This window comes from Monodelphis domestica, chromosome 7 (genome assembly GCF_027887165.1).
Source record: "Monodelphis domestica isolate mMonDom1 chromosome 7, mMonDom1.pri, whole genome shotgun sequence".
Classification (NCBI taxonomy): domain Eukaryota; kingdom Metazoa; phylum Chordata; class Mammalia; order Didelphimorphia; family Didelphidae; genus Monodelphis; species Monodelphis domestica.
This window is the reverse complement of record NC_077233.1, coordinates 44,098,679-44,116,986: the sequence shown is the minus strand read 5'-3', so window position 1 is coordinate 44,116,986 and position 18,308 is coordinate 44,098,679. Positions and strand designations below refer to the sequence as shown.

General features: G+C 34.0%; 1 protein-coding gene across 13 annotated transcripts in view; it reads left to right on the top strand.

Annotated features, from left to right (window-relative positions):
* Nucleotides 1-18,308, top strand: part of CRBN (cereblon) — a 41,661-nt gene that overhangs the window by 7,811 nt on the left and 15,542 nt on the right. For 5 of the 13 annotated variants that reach the window (XM_007500124.3, XM_001374141.5, XM_007500122.3 and 2 more), the window contains exons 2-6: nt 1,600-1,706; nt 2,523-2,725; nt 3,603-3,752; nt 8,423-8,585; nt 16,946-17,008. In XM_007500124.3, the coding sequence (XP_007500186.2) occupies nt 1,600-1,706; nt 2,523-2,725; nt 3,603-3,752; nt 8,423-8,585; nt 16,946-17,008 (686 nt within the window). The remainder of the gene's footprint in view (nt 1-1,599; nt 1,707-2,522; nt 2,726-3,602; nt 3,753-8,422; nt 8,586-16,945; nt 17,009-18,308) is intronic. The other 8 variants (XM_007500123.3, XM_007500125.3, XM_056804547.1 and 5 more) reach the window with 3 other exon arrangements.

The window sequence follows — 18,308 nt, the reverse complement described above, 5'->3', positions numbered from 1 at the left end:
TTAGCACAGTACTTACTACTTGGACACTTAATAAATGTTTGATTGGCCTAACTCCCAGGATTGTTTTGAGGATGAAATGTAACCCTTGTAAAGTGCTTGCAAACTTTAAAGCACTATAAAAATGCTAACTACTATACTATTATATTATAGCCTCAATGGGAAGTAATAATAGTTTAAAATTAAGGTGCAAAGCATTTATTTCATGATAGTACAAAGGAGATGTGTACAGTCTAGTACTTTGTAAAAAAGAAAAGTGATACCTATGTGTAAAATCCACCTTTTCTAAAATTACAGAGTCGAATTTGCTTTACAAATGTGATGTATGAATAGAAAGAACTTGCTGATCTCTTCCTTATTGTAGTGTTACAGGAAACAAATGTTTGGGAGGTCCATATTTTTTGGTGAAAGTCTTCCAATTATTTTTTCTATTGTGATTTTTCAAAGCAGAATTATTTTTCATGTAAACTTTAGAAGTGAAATTTTCACATGGTGAAATTCATTATCTTTTTTCATGTTTATAGTTGGTTATTGATAACAGTCAAACTAAATAGTCACTGTTTAATGTGACCAGAAAGAATGTTGCAAAGATTCCAAAATCAATAAGCATTAAGCATCTACTGCTACTACCAAAAAAACCTTTTTTTTTTTTGAAGAGCAGGTAGGAACGGTGAACCATCATTGAGTCACCTAAACACAGAATATTAGAGCTAGAACCCTCTGATTCTTTTAAAGTGAAGAAACTGAAGATCAGTGAGGGAAGACTTATCCCAAGGTCATACAGCTAAGTAAGGGGCAAAGATTACTCAGCTCCAAGTAGCATTCTAGTTCTAGGTGTTTTTGTCCTTGCCATAGTGAACTTTACACTTTGGAAATAGGCAAGTGCTACAAATCAAGGTGGGTGTTTTGTTGATTCTCTAGTCTTAAGAAAGTGATAGAGGAAATGTTAATAATTTGTATTAAACCTAAAAGAAGAGAGAAAGAAAAAAAAAACATTTGCCAGACTCTGTATTAAGTGCTTTACAAATATTATCTCATGTGATCTTCATAATGACCTTTGAGGTAGGTGCTCTTTTCACCTCTATTTTACAGTTACAGAAACCAAGTCAGACAGGTTAAATGATTTGCTTAGGGTTGCACAGCTAGTGTCTGAGGCTGGATTTGAACTCAACTTCCAGGCTTCAAACCTAGAGTTATGTTCAATAAACCATTAATTCTATTGTTAAACATTTACCAGCATATCTTTATTTTAGATCTATTACTCTTCCTCCTCTATCAGTTCTATCTACTTGAGGATGCGTTTTTATTTTCTTTGATAGAATTTTTCTTTTGTAAGCAGGGTTCACAGTAAGTCTATGAACCCCTTCTCAGAATAATATCACTAAAAAACTGAGAGAAATTCTAAATTTCATTTAGAGGTTAGTGAAAACAAAAACGTATTTTTTATCCCACTCAAGAAATTTTGTGGATCCTAGGTTAAAAACCTGCTCTAGAAGGACATGCCCCAAAAACTTTAAATGTGAAACCTTTTCATTAAAATAATTGTATTTTAACACATTAATTCACTTCTTAAAAATTCAATGTTCTTTTACTGCTCATTAGCAGAAAATGAAGAAGATGATGAAATGGAAGTGGAAGATCAGGACAGCCAAGAAACCAAAAAACCTAATATCATAAATTTTGACACCAGCCTGCCAACATCACATATGGTGTGTACTCTATGAAAATCTTGATCAGGGCCACTTTTAACTATCTTAATTCTACAGATTAGCAGAAACGGATTGTGCTGTGTTTTCACTATAACCTAATACAACTCTATATGGATGAGGATATCAGTCACTAACTGACAAGCCTTCTGTAATGCATAATTTTGTAAAAGCTGTACTTCAGTATATACATATGTGTGGGTGTGTGGATGAGAAAAGAAATTTGAATCGTGGCTCCCAAGCTTTTTGAATGTAAGAAATCTTTTAATAGAAAATAATTTTGATTCCACATTAATATCCACTGGATTAGAAAATAAGGTTTAAAAGCTACTGTGAATTCAGAAATGCTTTTAAATCAACTTTTATTAAATATTCATGAACATTTGAAAAACAAGTGCAAGTTATTGTTCATTCAGTTTACAAAAAAGTATGCTTGTTAACTTGGCAACATCATTAGGTGTTTTGTTGAAGGTAAATGACAATTCTTAATGTACATGTAGATTCATATGGTCCTTTCTGTAATTTCTCAGCCCACAGATTGGAAACTTCTGAATTTAAGCTGATGTTTAGAGTAATTTTCCATCTTCTTTCATCCCAGCATCTTGTTAGTACTATGATTAACTTAGTGAAATGTTTAACTTTATACATTGCTGCTTAGTACAGTAGTGTTATTTAATGCTTTAAAATGGCACGTATTTTGATTTAAGACTTTTGGACCATTGTTAGATTATATCTGTTTGTATATATCACATTAATAGTGTTTGATAAGATTTTGCTTTCCCATCCATGAAGTCATTGTGTGTATGTATTCTTAAATAGTATCTGGGCTCTGATATGGAAGAATTTCATGGCAGGACTTTGCATGATGATGACAGCTGTCAGGTGATTCCAGTTTTGCCACAGGTGATGATGATGTTGATTCCTGGCCAAACCTTACCTCTTCAGCTTTTTCGCCCTCAAGAAGTTAGCATGGTGCGGAATTTAATTCAGAAAGACAGAACTTTTGCAGTTCTAGCTTACAGGTAAAAAAAATTTGAGTTAATTTTTTTGATACCATTTTTTTTTCTGGAGTCACTGGTATAATGGGGAAGCCAAAGCAATGATTACTGTCCATCAATCAGTCAGTAAACATTTATGTATATACAGGATAGTATATGATTCTGTTGGTTAATAAATTTTATGATAAAACTATAAAAAATACCATTTGGGAAGGTTGATGACCTTCATTATCCAAATTCATATATATGTTTTTGTATATACATATGTATATACACATATTTGCATACATGCCATATAATTGTAGGATCAGGCTTTGAATATTTTTATATTTCATACATTGATTGTATTGTATTCTCAAATTTTTTAATTGATTCAAGTTTCAATTTTTAATTTAAAAACTTTCAGAAGCTTGATGTCATATGCTACAAAATATACATAGTAAAAAAGCATTCATTTCTCAATCTTAGAAATTTTACTAATTTGAAGGGAAGGAAATTATATATTTTAACGTAAAAACTTGACTTTGCAAAGGACAGACTACCGATCAAAATGATAAATCCATGAATAAAACCTAGTGGTATAAAAAGACTAGGCTTTAAATATTGTAATTAGGAAATTGGAGGTTTGGGCAGGAAACACTGTGGAGGTGGGATCCAAAGAATCATTGAAGCTAACATTTGATGTCCTAATTGATTCAAACAAATAGGTACCTGTCACTTTGTTAAAAATTGCTAATGGACCTTTGGTAAATTTGGTAGTAATTTTTTATAAGGGGCTATAATAAACAATGTTTGGTTTTGTGAAGATTGTACGTTTAGTGCCCTTAGTAGCATTGCATTTATTGAAATAGAAATTTTAGACAATTGAACGGCATTTCCTTTTTTAAAATCATGTCTTCAGTAACATACAGGAAAGGGAAGCACATTTTGGGACTACTGCCGAAATATATGCCTATCGGGAAGAGCAGGACTTTGGAATTGAAATAGTAAAAGTGAAAGCTGTAGGAAGACAGAGGTTCAAAGTACTTGAAATAAGAACACAATCGGATGGGTAAGAAATTGCTACGTGTGCTTTAAAAGTTATCCCTTTATTAGCCTTGTGACTTCAGCTATTTCTTAATTGGTTAGTCTGATTGTCCTTTAAAAAGAAAACAATTTGACCTTTTCCATATTTTCATACTGCTAAAGAACACTATTATCATGCTTCCTGTTACAGGGTAGAACTTAGTACAGCCTGACTCTCCATTCACAATGTTATTCCAATAAAGATGTAAGTGCATTCATCCATGCGACAGAATTTGGGCAGATCTCTGTCAGAAAGACTATTGGTCCTTCACAGATGATTGGATATTCACACTGCACTAGAAAATTTTGCAGGTCAACATTGTACATTAATTAGTCAGCATACATTAAGTGCTTACTATGTGCCAGGCACTGTATACTATGTGCTGGGAATACCAAAAGAGGCAAAAGATAGGCCCAACTCTCAAGGAGCTCCCAGTTTAATGGGAGATAATATGTAAACATGTATGTACAAAACAAGGATAAATAGAAAAATCAATAGAGGAAAGGTACTACAACTAAGAGGAGTTGGGGAAGGCTTTCTGTAGTAGATGGGATTTTAGTTGGGGTATCTCTCAGTAGGCAGGAATTAGGTTTTATTCTGCTTTTTGTATGCTTCATAATTCTTAATACAATGCCTGGACATATAATAGGCATCCAAGAAATTCTTGTGAATCTATTAAACATAAGCCATCCTGGCCAATGTTTTGGCAAGGCTACTATATATATATATTTTTTTCATATTTAAATTTTATTTCTTTTTGTTGCTCACCACACTTAACATTGTAGTCTTATTAAAAAAACAAAAGCAAAACCTGACTTGATTACAAGTGACCGCTTCATCTCTTGAAAAACTAGATGTTTATTATTATCACTCCTGCCTTCTACTAATATGAAGTTCCTAAAACCAACAGTTGGGAGGTAGGAGAACAGAATAGAGAACTATATAAGGGGCTAGGAAGAAACAGGAAAGAAATTGATCTGGTGAAGTGCATTGTAACCTTACAGGCTATTTTCTCACTTCAATTTTTGCTTTTATAAAAAATCATGTTCTGAAGATTTTTGTTTTTTCATGTAATGCTATGTAGATGAGATATATATATTTTTAATATTGCATAAAGGAAAAGTTTTCTATGAATATTTTTTTAGTAGTTGCAAAGTTACTATTTGAACACAAGATGGCAGTACACCAGTACCTATGAGTGTTGTCCAGGAATGTAAAGCATATGATTGTGACTTAATAATAATGAACATTGTTATTCAGGTCTAGAAATCTTTGAAAAGGCATTTTTCCTTTGCTCTCAAATGAGACTTCTTTTAAACTATCTAAAAAATGATGAAAATCTGTCCTCATTTTTAAAACTTCCCTAAAAGATAACATAGATTGCTTTAACAACCCTTGCTGGGAATTTTTTTTTAATGTAATTTAAGTCACTTTAACAACTATTTCCTTTTCTGTCTCTGGTAGATGAAAGATTGAGAGTAAAAGGGCACTGCTCTTTTGTGTTAGTCTGCATAATAACCATGAAGTCTGTACCATGTAGCCTTTTCATTTCTAGGAAGAATAATCTTAGCATCTTGAGGATTTTCCATAAGTCTTATATCACAGTCTTTGAATAATTTTTGTGACTCGTGTGAATTTTCTGATTCTTCAACTTATGGAAGTCATCAATGCTTTGAACAAACTACGGTGGCAAATAGAATATTAAAATGATATGTACATGAAGTTGATAATTGGAAATAGTTCATTGATGGTTCTAATGGATTAATAAATAAAATGCATGGTAAACCTTTTAGTTGTAGTTGTTTACTGATCTCATCTACTCATAACTTGTAAACATACATGCATCGTCATGTGAAGTTATAGTTTTCTGTCATAGTTAAATGAGATATTTTTGTTAATTTTGTCAATAACTTGAGGAGATGAGAGCTTTTTAATTCCTCTGCATATTTATATACTTAAATTCATTTGCTATTTAACATATTACCTGGGCAACAATAAAAACAAGATTGAGAATTTTAAATCATTTTAGTTTACATTTGGATAGGGCAAAAGATTTTCACTAAATGTTTTTAGTGAACATATATACAATTAAAGTAATCCCTACTTCAAGGATTCATTTTAAAATTTCTGTGAGTAATCCCCTACCAGTGCTTATCAAAATCATGCCTTATATTAGTTGCCAACCTTTGTGATTTGCTCTACCCAAAAAATTTTTTCCCAGCAGCTAACTCTTTGGTTATTTGCTACTGCAGATTTTTCCAAGTTGATAGACACAAGACATGCACATTGCATTGCTGAGTATTTCAGGTTGGTGAAACTGCCAGACTTGGGTTATACTGAAATAGTCTTTGAGATCCCCAAGTTTTCTTCCATTCCATGATGAGACATAAAAATAGTACTGTAGTAGAGGGTAGTGATCATTAGTTTCACATCATATCTACATTCTCTAGAGGGTATATGTAAGTAGTTCCATCGAACAATTAAGTGGAAGTATGTGTTTCTTTTTCATAGTCTTCATTTGTTAGGGTTAACAGTAGTTTTGAAAAATCATTTTAGAAACCCTAAATGTAACTAATGATGAAGCCAACTGTCTTAAATTAAAAAAAAATTGGCTTTCTTAATTAGATACTATAAAAAGTGAAGATTTTGATGAATAGCATTTTAAAAACTAAATGGCATAGCATATAGAATTTGAGGTGTTTTATTTATTTATAAGTTTAAAATATTGTCCCCTTAAGTATGAGGGAAAAACAAATGCTTTCTTATATAAATCCTTTTCATTAAGTTTTCACAGTACTTTTCCATTGCCTGGCACAGCCAGCTTTCAATTTTTCTCTGGTAATAGGAGAAATAATGCATGAAATTTGAAATCCATAAACAGTTCTTTAACCTGGAGGAGGCAGTATTGCCTAGTAGTAAAGACTTCACATGGAATCAAAAGTCCTGCTCTGCTATTCAGCTGTGTTATTACTTTAGATACCCTTTGATTGTGATTAATTTGTTTCCCTTCCCTCAGTTTTAGTTTCTAAATTTATAAAAATAGGAAGACATTTGTTCAGAACATATTTCTTAAGGTGTTGTGAGTAAATAGCTTTGTAAACTTTTGAAAGCATTTAAACTACAGTATACAGGTACTATAAGATCTCATTTTATATGAACTCAGCACATGTGAATTCAGGGATACATGATTGATAATTGAAAATAATAAAAGGCAGTAAAAAATGTAAAATAAAATTTTTTTAATTATTCATTAAATTCACACCATTTTCTCAATTGGTATAAAGCCTCTCAGCAGTTCACCAGGTCATGTTCATTCTCACTCTGAGAAATGTTATTGTGAGTCATTACATTGTTCTGTGGAAAACATTAGTTCCTGCATCAGTCTTTGTTCAGTTTTTTCTTGAAATAAGTCTTGTCAGGGTCAGAGCAGTGCACTTTTGTCTTTTTTGTTTACCTTTTTAAACCCTTACCTTCTGTCTTAGGATAGGTATTAGTTCAAAGGCAGAAGAGTAGTGTAGGATTTAAATTAATGTCAATGCTCCAAGTATTATATTTTATAAAGTTTATTAATAATCATTTGAAGTAAAGGAATAAAAAGGAAATAGAAGTATAAAAATATAATTATCTAACCAAAATAAGACCACATTAATAGTTCTCTTGCCTCTCCCAAAAAGACCATTTCAACCAGTCACGATCACAAGAGAGGCAAGGTAACACAAAATTTATATCCTCCCTATGTCAGCGAGGAAAGTGGGATGCTGGGAATTGAAGTTTTAGGGTTCAGATTCCAATTGCACAGCAGTAAGGCTCAGGCAGTGGGGGTTAAGTGATTTGCCCAGAGTCACACAGCTAGGAAGTACCTGAGGCCAAATTTGAACCAGGACCTCCAATCTATTGACCTAGCTCTCAGTCTACTGAGCCACCTAGCAGCCATCTCTTTGTTTCACTATTTAATTATTAGTAAAGACCTCAAAGTCCAAGAGTAGTGATGCTGATATTTCTGATAAGTCTAAGAAAAGTTGTAAAGTTACCTAGGTATGTTTATATAAAAATAAAATAAATATACATATATATATATGAATAATGGGGTTTGCTATTATGTACAATTTTCAACTTACATGTTCACATAAAATGAGGTCCTACTATATGTTGTTATTAACCTCATTTTAATCTCTTTTTTTTTGTGTAATAATTAGCCAGATTATTTGGTATTTTCTCTTTTTGTTAAAATGCTCTTTCTAAAAGGCAAATAAGGAAGACTTTGGAAGGACTCTAGATAGTTCACAAAATAAATTATCAGTACTTGATTTTATGTTGACTTTTGAAACTTTTGGTTCAATTACTTCCCCTCCCCCTCTCCCAGTGTCATGTGTTATACAACTTAGTCCAAGATCTCTCTTCCTGATTCCACATTAAGATTAAGCTGCCACAGCTCAGGCTATCCTCTATTGGAAATAGAGCATAATAGTACAATGTATGGATTATTTTCTTTCAGAAAAGTGGTTTGTATATTGGCATGTAATTATTGATGAAAAATAAGTAACTTTACAGAATTTTGTATTTTTAGAGTGATTGTATCTATTCCAGGGCTTGGAATCCGAATCTAGTTAATTTTTGCTTAAATTATCTCCCATGTTCGGTTCCCTTGACTGCAGAATCCAGCAAGCAAAAGTACAAATCCTTCCTGAGCGAGTGTTGCCTTCAATCATGGCGGCAATCCAGTTGGAATCTCTTAGTAGGTGCCAGCTTTTTCCATCTTCAAAACCTGTATCATGGGAAGACCGCTGTTCACAAAAGTGGTGGCAGAAATATCAGAAGGTGAGCATAGGTTGTTTCTACATTTTTTTAAATTAAATGAAGCTGTTTCCTTGCTACCTTGCTTCTTGGAGATTGCTCAGAATTCACTTCACCTCCTATGGCATGCATTTTGCTGCAAACTTTAAGGCCTTGTGTCAGATATGTACAAATCTGATACTCTATAAATGTGGTTATTTTTTAGAATTGTACAGCCTTAGAACTAGAAGAGACCAAAGCAGTTAGCTTATTCAACCCAGTCATATTCTAGATTAGGCACCTGAGTTCTTGAGAGGGGGAGTTGTATGGGATTGGAGATCTATACACTCCCAATTTAGATTTTTTTTAATGGTTTTTGACAAAATATACCTAAATGCACTTCAAAAAAAGCTAGGAAACTGTTTTCCAGAGTTGGACATTATTAACCAACTACTTTATAACATGGCTCTAATTTTTATTTCTGGAGCCATAAGCACAGTTAAAGTAAAAGGAAAATTGGAATGATAGAAAATAGAAATTATTTTAAATTTACCTTTCCCATAAGAGATGACCTTTAAAAAGAAGATTTAGAATTATAATATTTGTTTAAATTTATTTTGTTGCTCTTAAAAATATTGGTAGTAGCTAATTGAATATAACTTTTAAAATGAATTCTTTTTTCTTTTACAAAATGAAATAACAGGGATTTATCTCTTTTCCAGGTTTCAAGTAGAATTTACATTTTTTATGGTTTCTGCCTAAGGAAATAAACTTCCTCAGTCTTCCACCTAGAGGTGGGGATATTCACTACTACAGTAACCAGGAAGGCTGATATTGAACTTCGTTTTTTTGGGATTTATTCTAGTCATGTGTTCCTTAAAGTTATACCGAGGCAGTATGTTTTTCTAGTTTGGAGAATTGGAGTCTAGCATTTTGTCTCTGTGGTGTCTTATACAGGTAGAATAATTGAATTGTTTAATATAACTTTTCCATCAGATTGTCAGAAGTATAAGGTAATGTACTAGTCATGGTACTCTTCCCAGTTGAAACAAAGCATCTTTATATGTCCCAGCATAAGAGAGCTCAAAAGATCACTGATAGGCAGAATATTTAAGGTCACCCAATTCCTTTCATACAAGACATTTATAAAATTATTCTTTTCGTTGTACGACTTTTTCTGTCTTTTAATGGAAGGGTATGAGCATTTCGGGATTAGTTTGCCAGATGTCTGACTGGCCATTGGTTTGGTTTTGACAGATTCACTATAAGACTTTGGAAAGTCATTTAGGTCAACTGTGCTCTAGTTTACTAGCCTGTGAAATATGACTGTGTGTGATTTTTAATTAGTGTTAAGTGGCTCAGGATTCTCATTGGAGAGGCATCATACAAACTGCCATTATACATGTCCAAACAATTTGCAAACTTAGATCTTCTTGACATTTTAACAATATAAATACTAATGTCTGACATTTGCAACTTCTGTATGGATGTTCAGCTTTCCCTCTCCTCTTAAAATGTATTCTCTATTTCACTCGTTTTTCCCTTTGCACTCCTTTTGGTAGGAAGATATCTTTTCTTCTTTGTTTAAAAAACAAAACAAGTAAAATATTTAACAGGTTCTCTTAATTTTCAACACTCAGAAATAATGATTATCAAAATTGTTACAAGAATATAACTTGTCTTTGCTGTAATAGTGAACCTTAAAAATAAAAGCTTACGGGGGCAGCTGGGTGGCTCAGTGGATTGAGAGCCAGGCCTAGAGACGGGAGGTCCCAGGTTCAAATCCGGCCTCAGACACTTCCCAGCTGTGTGACCCTGGGCAAGTCACTTGACCCCCATTGCCTAGCCCTTACCACTCTTCTGCCTTGGAGCCAATACACAGTATTGACTCCAAGACGGAAGGTAAGGGTTTAAAAAAAAAAATATTTTGTTATCATCCTCATTCTTAAATTGATGAAAATCTCAGAAAAAGAAACAGGTTACTACATTTTTTTTTCTGCAATCCAAAATTTAGTTCACTTTTATATGTACTGAACTTGAAGAGTTTTGTCCCTGTCTTAAGTTCCTTTCACATTCTCAATATTAATAGAGATGTGTATTTTAATTAGGTGGATCTCCTCCTTTCTTCTGTCCTCTTTTCTAGCCCCTGTCAATAACTTTGGAAAGTTATTTAGCTCAGAAATAATAGCAATTGTATTTCCTTTCTTTATTATGCTAATAATTTGAGAGACAGCAAGACATAGTGAATAGGTTAGGTACCCAGTCTTGGAGTCAAGAACTGACTTTAAATCCCATCTCATACAAACGGTAGTTATGTGACCCTGGGCGAGTCATTTGTCCCCTGAGTTTCCCAGGCAACTCTCTTTATGTTAGAGACCATTTGCTTATCTGCTTTCAAAGGGATGGTAGGGGAACAAACTTTTATATAGCACCTGAGCCAGATTCTATATGCTATCATTTGATCCTCACAACTCTGAGAACTGGATGCTATTTAATTCCATTTTCAATTTGGGAAACTGAGGCAGACAGCAATTAAGTGATGGGCCTAGAATTGCATAGTCACTAAGTGTCTTTGGATTGGAACTCAGCTTTTAATGTTTCCTGGCCCATTGATTTAGCAACTGCTTCCCTAAATGCCTTTGAATGATAGAGCATGTTTCTCTACCAGGGATTTTTCTATATCAACGAAATCACAGGCCTGGTCCCAAAAAATATATGTTAATAATTAAGTTCTTTGTTCTTGTAGAAGGCCAGCATGTAATTACTTTCTTTCTAGGTTTGGCTCTCAAGTTTCCTGTTGATTCAGTAGGACATGGGTCTAGCCAGTTCTCCTTCTTGATTATCAGTTCTCATTAAAGTGGAGGGGATAGAAAAGATAACAAGGGCAAAGATGGGCAGGCAGAAAGGAGTAGAGGAAGAATGTAAAAGAAGAGAAGAGCACACTTGGACAAGAAGAAACTGAAGATGAGGGAAAGGGAGGTAGAGCAAGAATAATATAAAATGGATTAGACAAAGATGAAAGAGGATATCCTTAACAGTGAAAAAGGGAGGAAAGTCAGCAATGGCAGAATTTGAAGCGGAAGGAGAACTAGTGTGGAAAGAGAGCAAAAGTGTTTCTGGGACAAACTTCAGAAATAGTCCTTATACCCTTTGTCCCCAAAGCCCTCCTGTTTTGAAAAGAAAGGAGGACCACATTTTGGAGTAGGAAGAAAGTGATGGATTGCTCTCATCACCCTATAAATATCCCAGATGTTTGGTGTTTGAGGAACCTAGTGTCTTTTTACTTCACCCAGAAAGCCCTTTAGGTGTAGAAGAAACCAGTGATTCTTAGATGTGGAAGCCCTGGGACAGACCTGTGAATTTGGGAATCAGCATCTTCAGCATTTTACCTGCATTACTCCTAATTAATGTATATGTGTCTCTAAGAGCCTCAATATTCATTGCATTTGCAAATCTTTTCTTAGTCAAGTTATCTGGTATTTCAAGGATGCTTATAAATTCAGTGGACAATATTTTGAACACAGAGCAAACTCTTCTACTTATCAGAAGGCATATTACAACTTTAGAATCATTGGAACTTGGGATTTCATGACAGAAGGAAATCTAGCAGAAAAGTGGGGGCCTAGTGATAACAATAGAACAAGGGGATTCAGATGCCATTAGTCTGAAAGCCTTATTCACATTTCAGTATTTCAGCCAACAAACCCTTTGACTAATGTGATTGAATCCTCTAGGAAATGTTTTCCTTAGGAAACTCTTAAGATTTGGTTCTTCCCTTCATAAAATCTAGTTCCAGGCATTCCCAAGTTCTTAAAAAGGCATAAATCGACCTTGGCTCTATCTTGCAGTAGGAGTTGAGGTGACACAGTTTGGGAGATACTTTGATGATTCATGGCTTAGTCCCTCTAGCATATGCTAATCAGGTTGCCACACACTTTTACAGCAGAAAAGATGCTTAATGGCAGGAGTACACATCATCACCTGCAAAGAATGACTCGTCCACCAGCCATACTGCTTATCCAGATTTACTGAAGGCTAAACTTCTGCAGGAATATAAAGATCCAGGTGTGTAGTGTCCCTGAGATTTATGCAATTAACCTTGAGATTGTTTGCACACACCTTCTCTTCTCTCCACTCCCAGAATAGAACACTTTTCACTGAAGTCTGCACATCCTTAATATGAAAAGTACCCAGGCTTCAGGAAGTGGGTTTGTCTAAATGTAGGAAGACTATTAAAGGAAATGCAGAATAAGAGACATGCCACTCTCTGTGTCATCTGGCAATGGGAGATTAAAGTAGAAAACAAAAGTACTTAGCCATTATCTATGAGCAGTTTTAGGAAGCGGTCATTCTAGCAGGAGGCCCTATCTTGGTGTTCTTCAGTATGTCCTATTTTGAAACCTTTTGCTTTGCTGTTATTTTAATTTACTCTTTTATCACAAACTGCTGTTAGTACTTGTTGGGCTTAGCTAGACTTGTTGTCATGAGGGTAAATGTAGAAACCTGTATATGGACATATTTTTGAGTGTGACAATAGTGTTATTTCTTTGAGTAGTCTGTTCCTGCTGGGATTCTGTCTGTGCATTCATTAGCTTTATTGTATTAACTAGGATACTATTTTTAAAGATAGTTCTAAGACCAACAAAGTATAGAAACATGAAAAAAAAAATGTCACATGAATGCCTACCCTACCTTTCCACTTTTTGCCCTTAAAAGTCTTGTTTTTTAACAGTGTATTGAACACACCAGAGGAATCAGTGCATAAAAAACAAAGTCAAGCCATCAGAGCCCTAAGTGTCCCATGACCACCTTGTACTAGCACTTTGTGTCTTTCTTTCTCCTTGGAGAAACACAGGAATTTCTAGTATCTAGTATCGTGCATTTGTTAAGCTAATGTTTACTGGACTGTTTTCTCTTTAACATTAAAAATCCCACCAAATTATTTTTCTGCCTGCTTATTTCTAGTTGGGACTTTTAGAAGAGCACAGATGGATAACAACTTAGTTGTTTGGATAAAAGATGTGGTAGATTTGAGCTTATAAAGGATAGTATGGAATTACTAATATTTCCCTCTCTGGTTTCAGTGAGAATGTAATAAGTAGTGATGGATTCCTACAACTTCTTTACTACTTTTCACATGCTTTTGAAATCATATTTGTTGAGAAACCAAAAAAAAGAAGAAAAATGTAGTTTGGAGATCCATTGATGACTGCCTCTGGGTACCAAGAAGTGCTCGTTGTAAAAACACTGAAGCTGACCTTCAGTAGTGAGCCCTAGGCTGCCTAAATGATGGGAACTTCCCAATGGAACCAAAGAATCAATCTCTTTATTCTCAAGGCACCACCATATTTCAGCTATGACTAAAAATTGGTTGAAGTGTGATTCCCTTATGAAATAACTCATGTTGCAGATATTCTTAAAACATATTTGGAAAAGGATATCCATATATTTATAGCATTTTTGTTCTTAGTGTGACACAGAAAGAAGACAATTCTTTTCCAGTGCACCAAAAATTTCTTTAAAATTTGAGGATTTTGAAATTGTTTGAATTCTTTTTGCTTATTCACAAAAGTGTTCAATTCATATATTTCTGCTCTTTGATTCAATTTTTAACTATATGCACAGTTAAAGGAAATAATATTTTAATACATTAACTTTACAGTGCTTTTGTATAAGAATAAAGTAGTCATAAAATCTTTACTATAGTCCTTAGAGATCATCTAGTCTGATACTCTTATTTTATAGATGGGGAAACTCAGGACCAGAGAATTTGTAACTGCCACATACTAGCAGAGCTACAGCTAAACACTAGGTTTCCTGACGCTCAGCCCTACAAGACACCATTCTTTAAATCTGATAGTAAGAAGTCATTTAATATATGAACTGTTTAATTTTCTTGTACAGGATATTTTCTTTAGATAGATAGGATTCTAAACTCAGAGCTAGAGCTGGCCAACTCTCTCATTTTACAAATGAGATAACTGAGTCCAGAGAAGCAACTTGCCCAGTGTCACGCAGCAGTAGGGACAGATCTAGGATCCTCATATAAGGCCACCAATTCCATATCTTAAGCCCTCTCCATTGTTCCATGTTTCTTCCCTAGGTCTTCAACATAGTATTCAGCTTATAAACTTCTACAATTGTTAACTATCATAGCAGTTTTTAGAAAAGTAACGTGTGTGCTTTTGCATTAGCAGAAGGAGAAATGGCCATTCTCTTAAATCCACATTAATTACTGCTTTTCAAGTATAACATTACTTAATGAGTTAGAAAATGTAGAATCTAAGCAGAATCTGGTTTCTTAATTTTTAGTTTATTACAATTGCTTGTGTGTTACAGGATTAGGAAATTAACAGTGTATCAGTAAGCTAAAACTTTCTATTGTGTTCTTTGGATTTCTTTTTATGGAATAGCAAATAAAAGGAGTAGTAAATGGAGCTGTTGAAAGACAAGATTGCTATAGATGTTTGTATTTGTATATTTATTATTGCTAAGCTAATTAAAAGCAAAAATTTTAATTAAAAGAATTCCACAAAGCTATAAATACCATAAAGGATCTGTAGCTTTCATGTTAGTCAGGATTATTATTGTCTTCAATATTTTGCTTCATGCTGTCTTTTCCTCTTTGGGGAGTCTGCATAACATATTCTACTGTGTTAAGCCTATGTTCAGCATAAGTAGACTAAGGGACTTTTGGCTCACCTTGTAGAACTAATCAAGCTTCTTTCCTCTCTCCACAGTTCTCCACAGCAGAATTAGAAAGTACAATTAAATTGGGAATCATTTATAAAAACATGTACTTGGCAACACTGTTGGGTGAGCAAGGGGACAGCTGAACTTTGTATTTAGATTTTGCATAATAATTGGATTTTTGTCCTTTTAAACTATAGGGTTTGGGGTTGATTTTTAAACTTCCAAACAAAAAATTTTTGTAAGTTCTTTTTCTGTTGTTTTTATTGATTTAATTCTGCTCTAACCCTATTGTGAGGACTCTTTACATGATTTTAATGTACTTCAGCATAAAGTATATGTACATTTTTCCTTCAATGCTTTACTTCTGCCATTCTTGTGCTCAGGGCATCTTTGGTATTATGCAGCAGCCCATTGATGCCCACTATCTCTCTTTCTCTCTCTCTCTCTCTCTCTCTCTCTCTCTCTCTCTCTTTTTCTCTCCAGTAAGGAAATTGGAGTAGATGTGACTTAAACAAGTTTCTGAAAATATCCATATCAGTTTAAGGGGAAAGTTAATAAAGTTTCCATCATAGTTGAGGGCAAGTGTTATGTTTTATGCCATTTGATATAGTTTCATTCAATCTGGTTATACAATCTGGGGCATTGGAAAATTTTCGGTAAGTAAATATTGATTGCATTGAGACCTGCGGAATAAATAACATTTCGTTTTTAGCCCAGGTAATATAGATTCCATAAGTTGTAACTTCACATTGAATTTTGTTTTGAGATTTTCATGCAAATATAGTGGAAATCATGTAAAATATTCCAATAATATTTTAAAACTATCTTTTCATATTCACTTTATCATTTTTACATTGTTGTCTTAAACATTTTAGCATACATATCTTTCATTGATATTCAACGTATACAGTAGAAATAGACTTTCATTTTATACCTAAAGAAGTCCTATTGTTTAAATGTTTCCTATAACTGAGTTGCATTGAGATTAATTGAATATCTTATCCTTCTGCCCACATTTAAAAAAAAATGATTGTCATGCTTAAACATGGGGAATACTTTTTACCTTTCAGTAGAAACAAATCCATTGAGCTTCCATAGACAGATTTGTATTATATATGAAAGTCTTTCCCTGGCTCATCTATGATTTTAAAATAAATCATACAGCTATTTAGTTTCTATTTAATTCAGTAAAAATTTATTAATTGCTTACTATGTGCAAGGCACTGTCAAGAAGACAGTCAAGACACTGTCAAGAAGGCCCTCGGGATTCAAATCAGTCAGTCAACAAAAATTTGTTAAGGATTCAATATATGCTAAGTGCAAGGAAGACAAATGAAAAAATGCAGACTCTACCCCCAAGGAACTTAGATTTTGACAGTGGAGACAATGTACAATATAGATGGAAAGAAATCAGAGGTAGTCACTTCACCTCTGTCTGCATCAGCTTCCTCAAATGTAAAACAGGTAATCATACCTGCTTCCTTACAATATTGTTGTGAGGATCAAATGAGGCAACATTTATAAATGTTTATCACGAAGCCTGGTACATAGTAAGTACTTAATAAATGCTCCTTTGCTGATTGTGAAAGGCACAAGTAGGGGAGAAATGGACTTTTTTTCCTTGAGAAAATTTATCTAATTTTAATACAGAGGAACTTTTGATTTTATTTAATTAGTTAAAATTAATTATTTTAATGTGTTCTGTTTTTCAGAGAAAGTTTCATTGTGCAAGTCTGACTTCTTGGCCATCCTGGCTCTATTCCTTATATGATGCTGTAAGTTACTTTTTAAATCTTTCATTTTTGAAATCCCATCATTTTATTTTTGGTGGATATTAACACAGAATCTCTACATTTTGCTACATTTTTATTGAATGGATTTTTATTTCCAAAATGTAGCACTTCAGTAGATGAAAGGCCCTAGGGAACTGAAAAGAATGCTTAAAACTAAAGGACAAAGTGTTTGAACATTTGTGTGTGCATTCATTTGATTGCTCTCTCTCTCCCACACCTTCATCTTTCCTTTCTTCTCTTTCCCCTCCCTCTTTTCTTTCTTACTTCCCCTCCTTCCTTCCTCTGTCTTCCCCTTAACCCCATCTCTCTTATTCTGTATCCTTATATCTCCTCTTAATCTGGGATTCATTGACCTTCAGGGGTTCTGCTGGTGAATAGATTTCCAAGGATCTGTGAACTTTGATGGGGAAAAAAATATTTATACTAATTTCTTAACTGAAATTTCACATTTCCTACAATTATAAGTTTAAATATTAAAAAAGCATTACTCTGAGAATGAGTTTGTAGGGTTTGCCAAATTATTACAGTGGTCTGTGATACATGGGAAACTAAGTACCCCTGTTTCCTGGGTTCTTGAGTATCATCACAGGTGAAATTGTGAACTGACATTTAATATTAGAAGAAAAGAAACCTCCAAAGTAAGCAGTCTAATTCCTCAGATGATGAGAGAGCTACTTTTCAAAAATGTATTGCCTCATTCAAGTCAGAGAGGACTGACTTCAATATTCTCAGAGACAACCTAGATAAGGCCTTGATTCAGAAGGTTTCCCTTTTACTGAGAATCTCTTAAAACTTTCAGGCACAATGAATTTCCACTTGGATACCATAGTGTTATGTGTAGTTATTGCCTGCAAATCTATATGATATAATGTGGACTGAGATAAGGGCAAATGAGTCTCTCCATTCCAATCTAACCTCCATTCAGCTAACAAAATGATTTTCCTAAAGTTGCAGGTTGCCCCCCTACTTGGTAAACTCCAATGGTTTCCTATTGCCTCTAGGAAAAAATAAAAATGCAATGTTTGATATTCAAAGCCCTTCATAACCTAGCCCCCCTTATACTTCTATTCTTCTTATACTGGCCTTCTGGCTATTCCCCAAAAAAGATATTCCATCATTTGGGTATTTTCTCTGGCTATCCCCTGTCCCTGGAATGCTTTCCCTCCTCCATTCTGACTACTGACCTCCCTGACTTCCCTTCAAGTCTCAATGTTAAATCCCACCTTCTACAGGGAGCCTTCTGCAACCCAACTTAATTTAAATGTCTTCCCTTTTAATTATT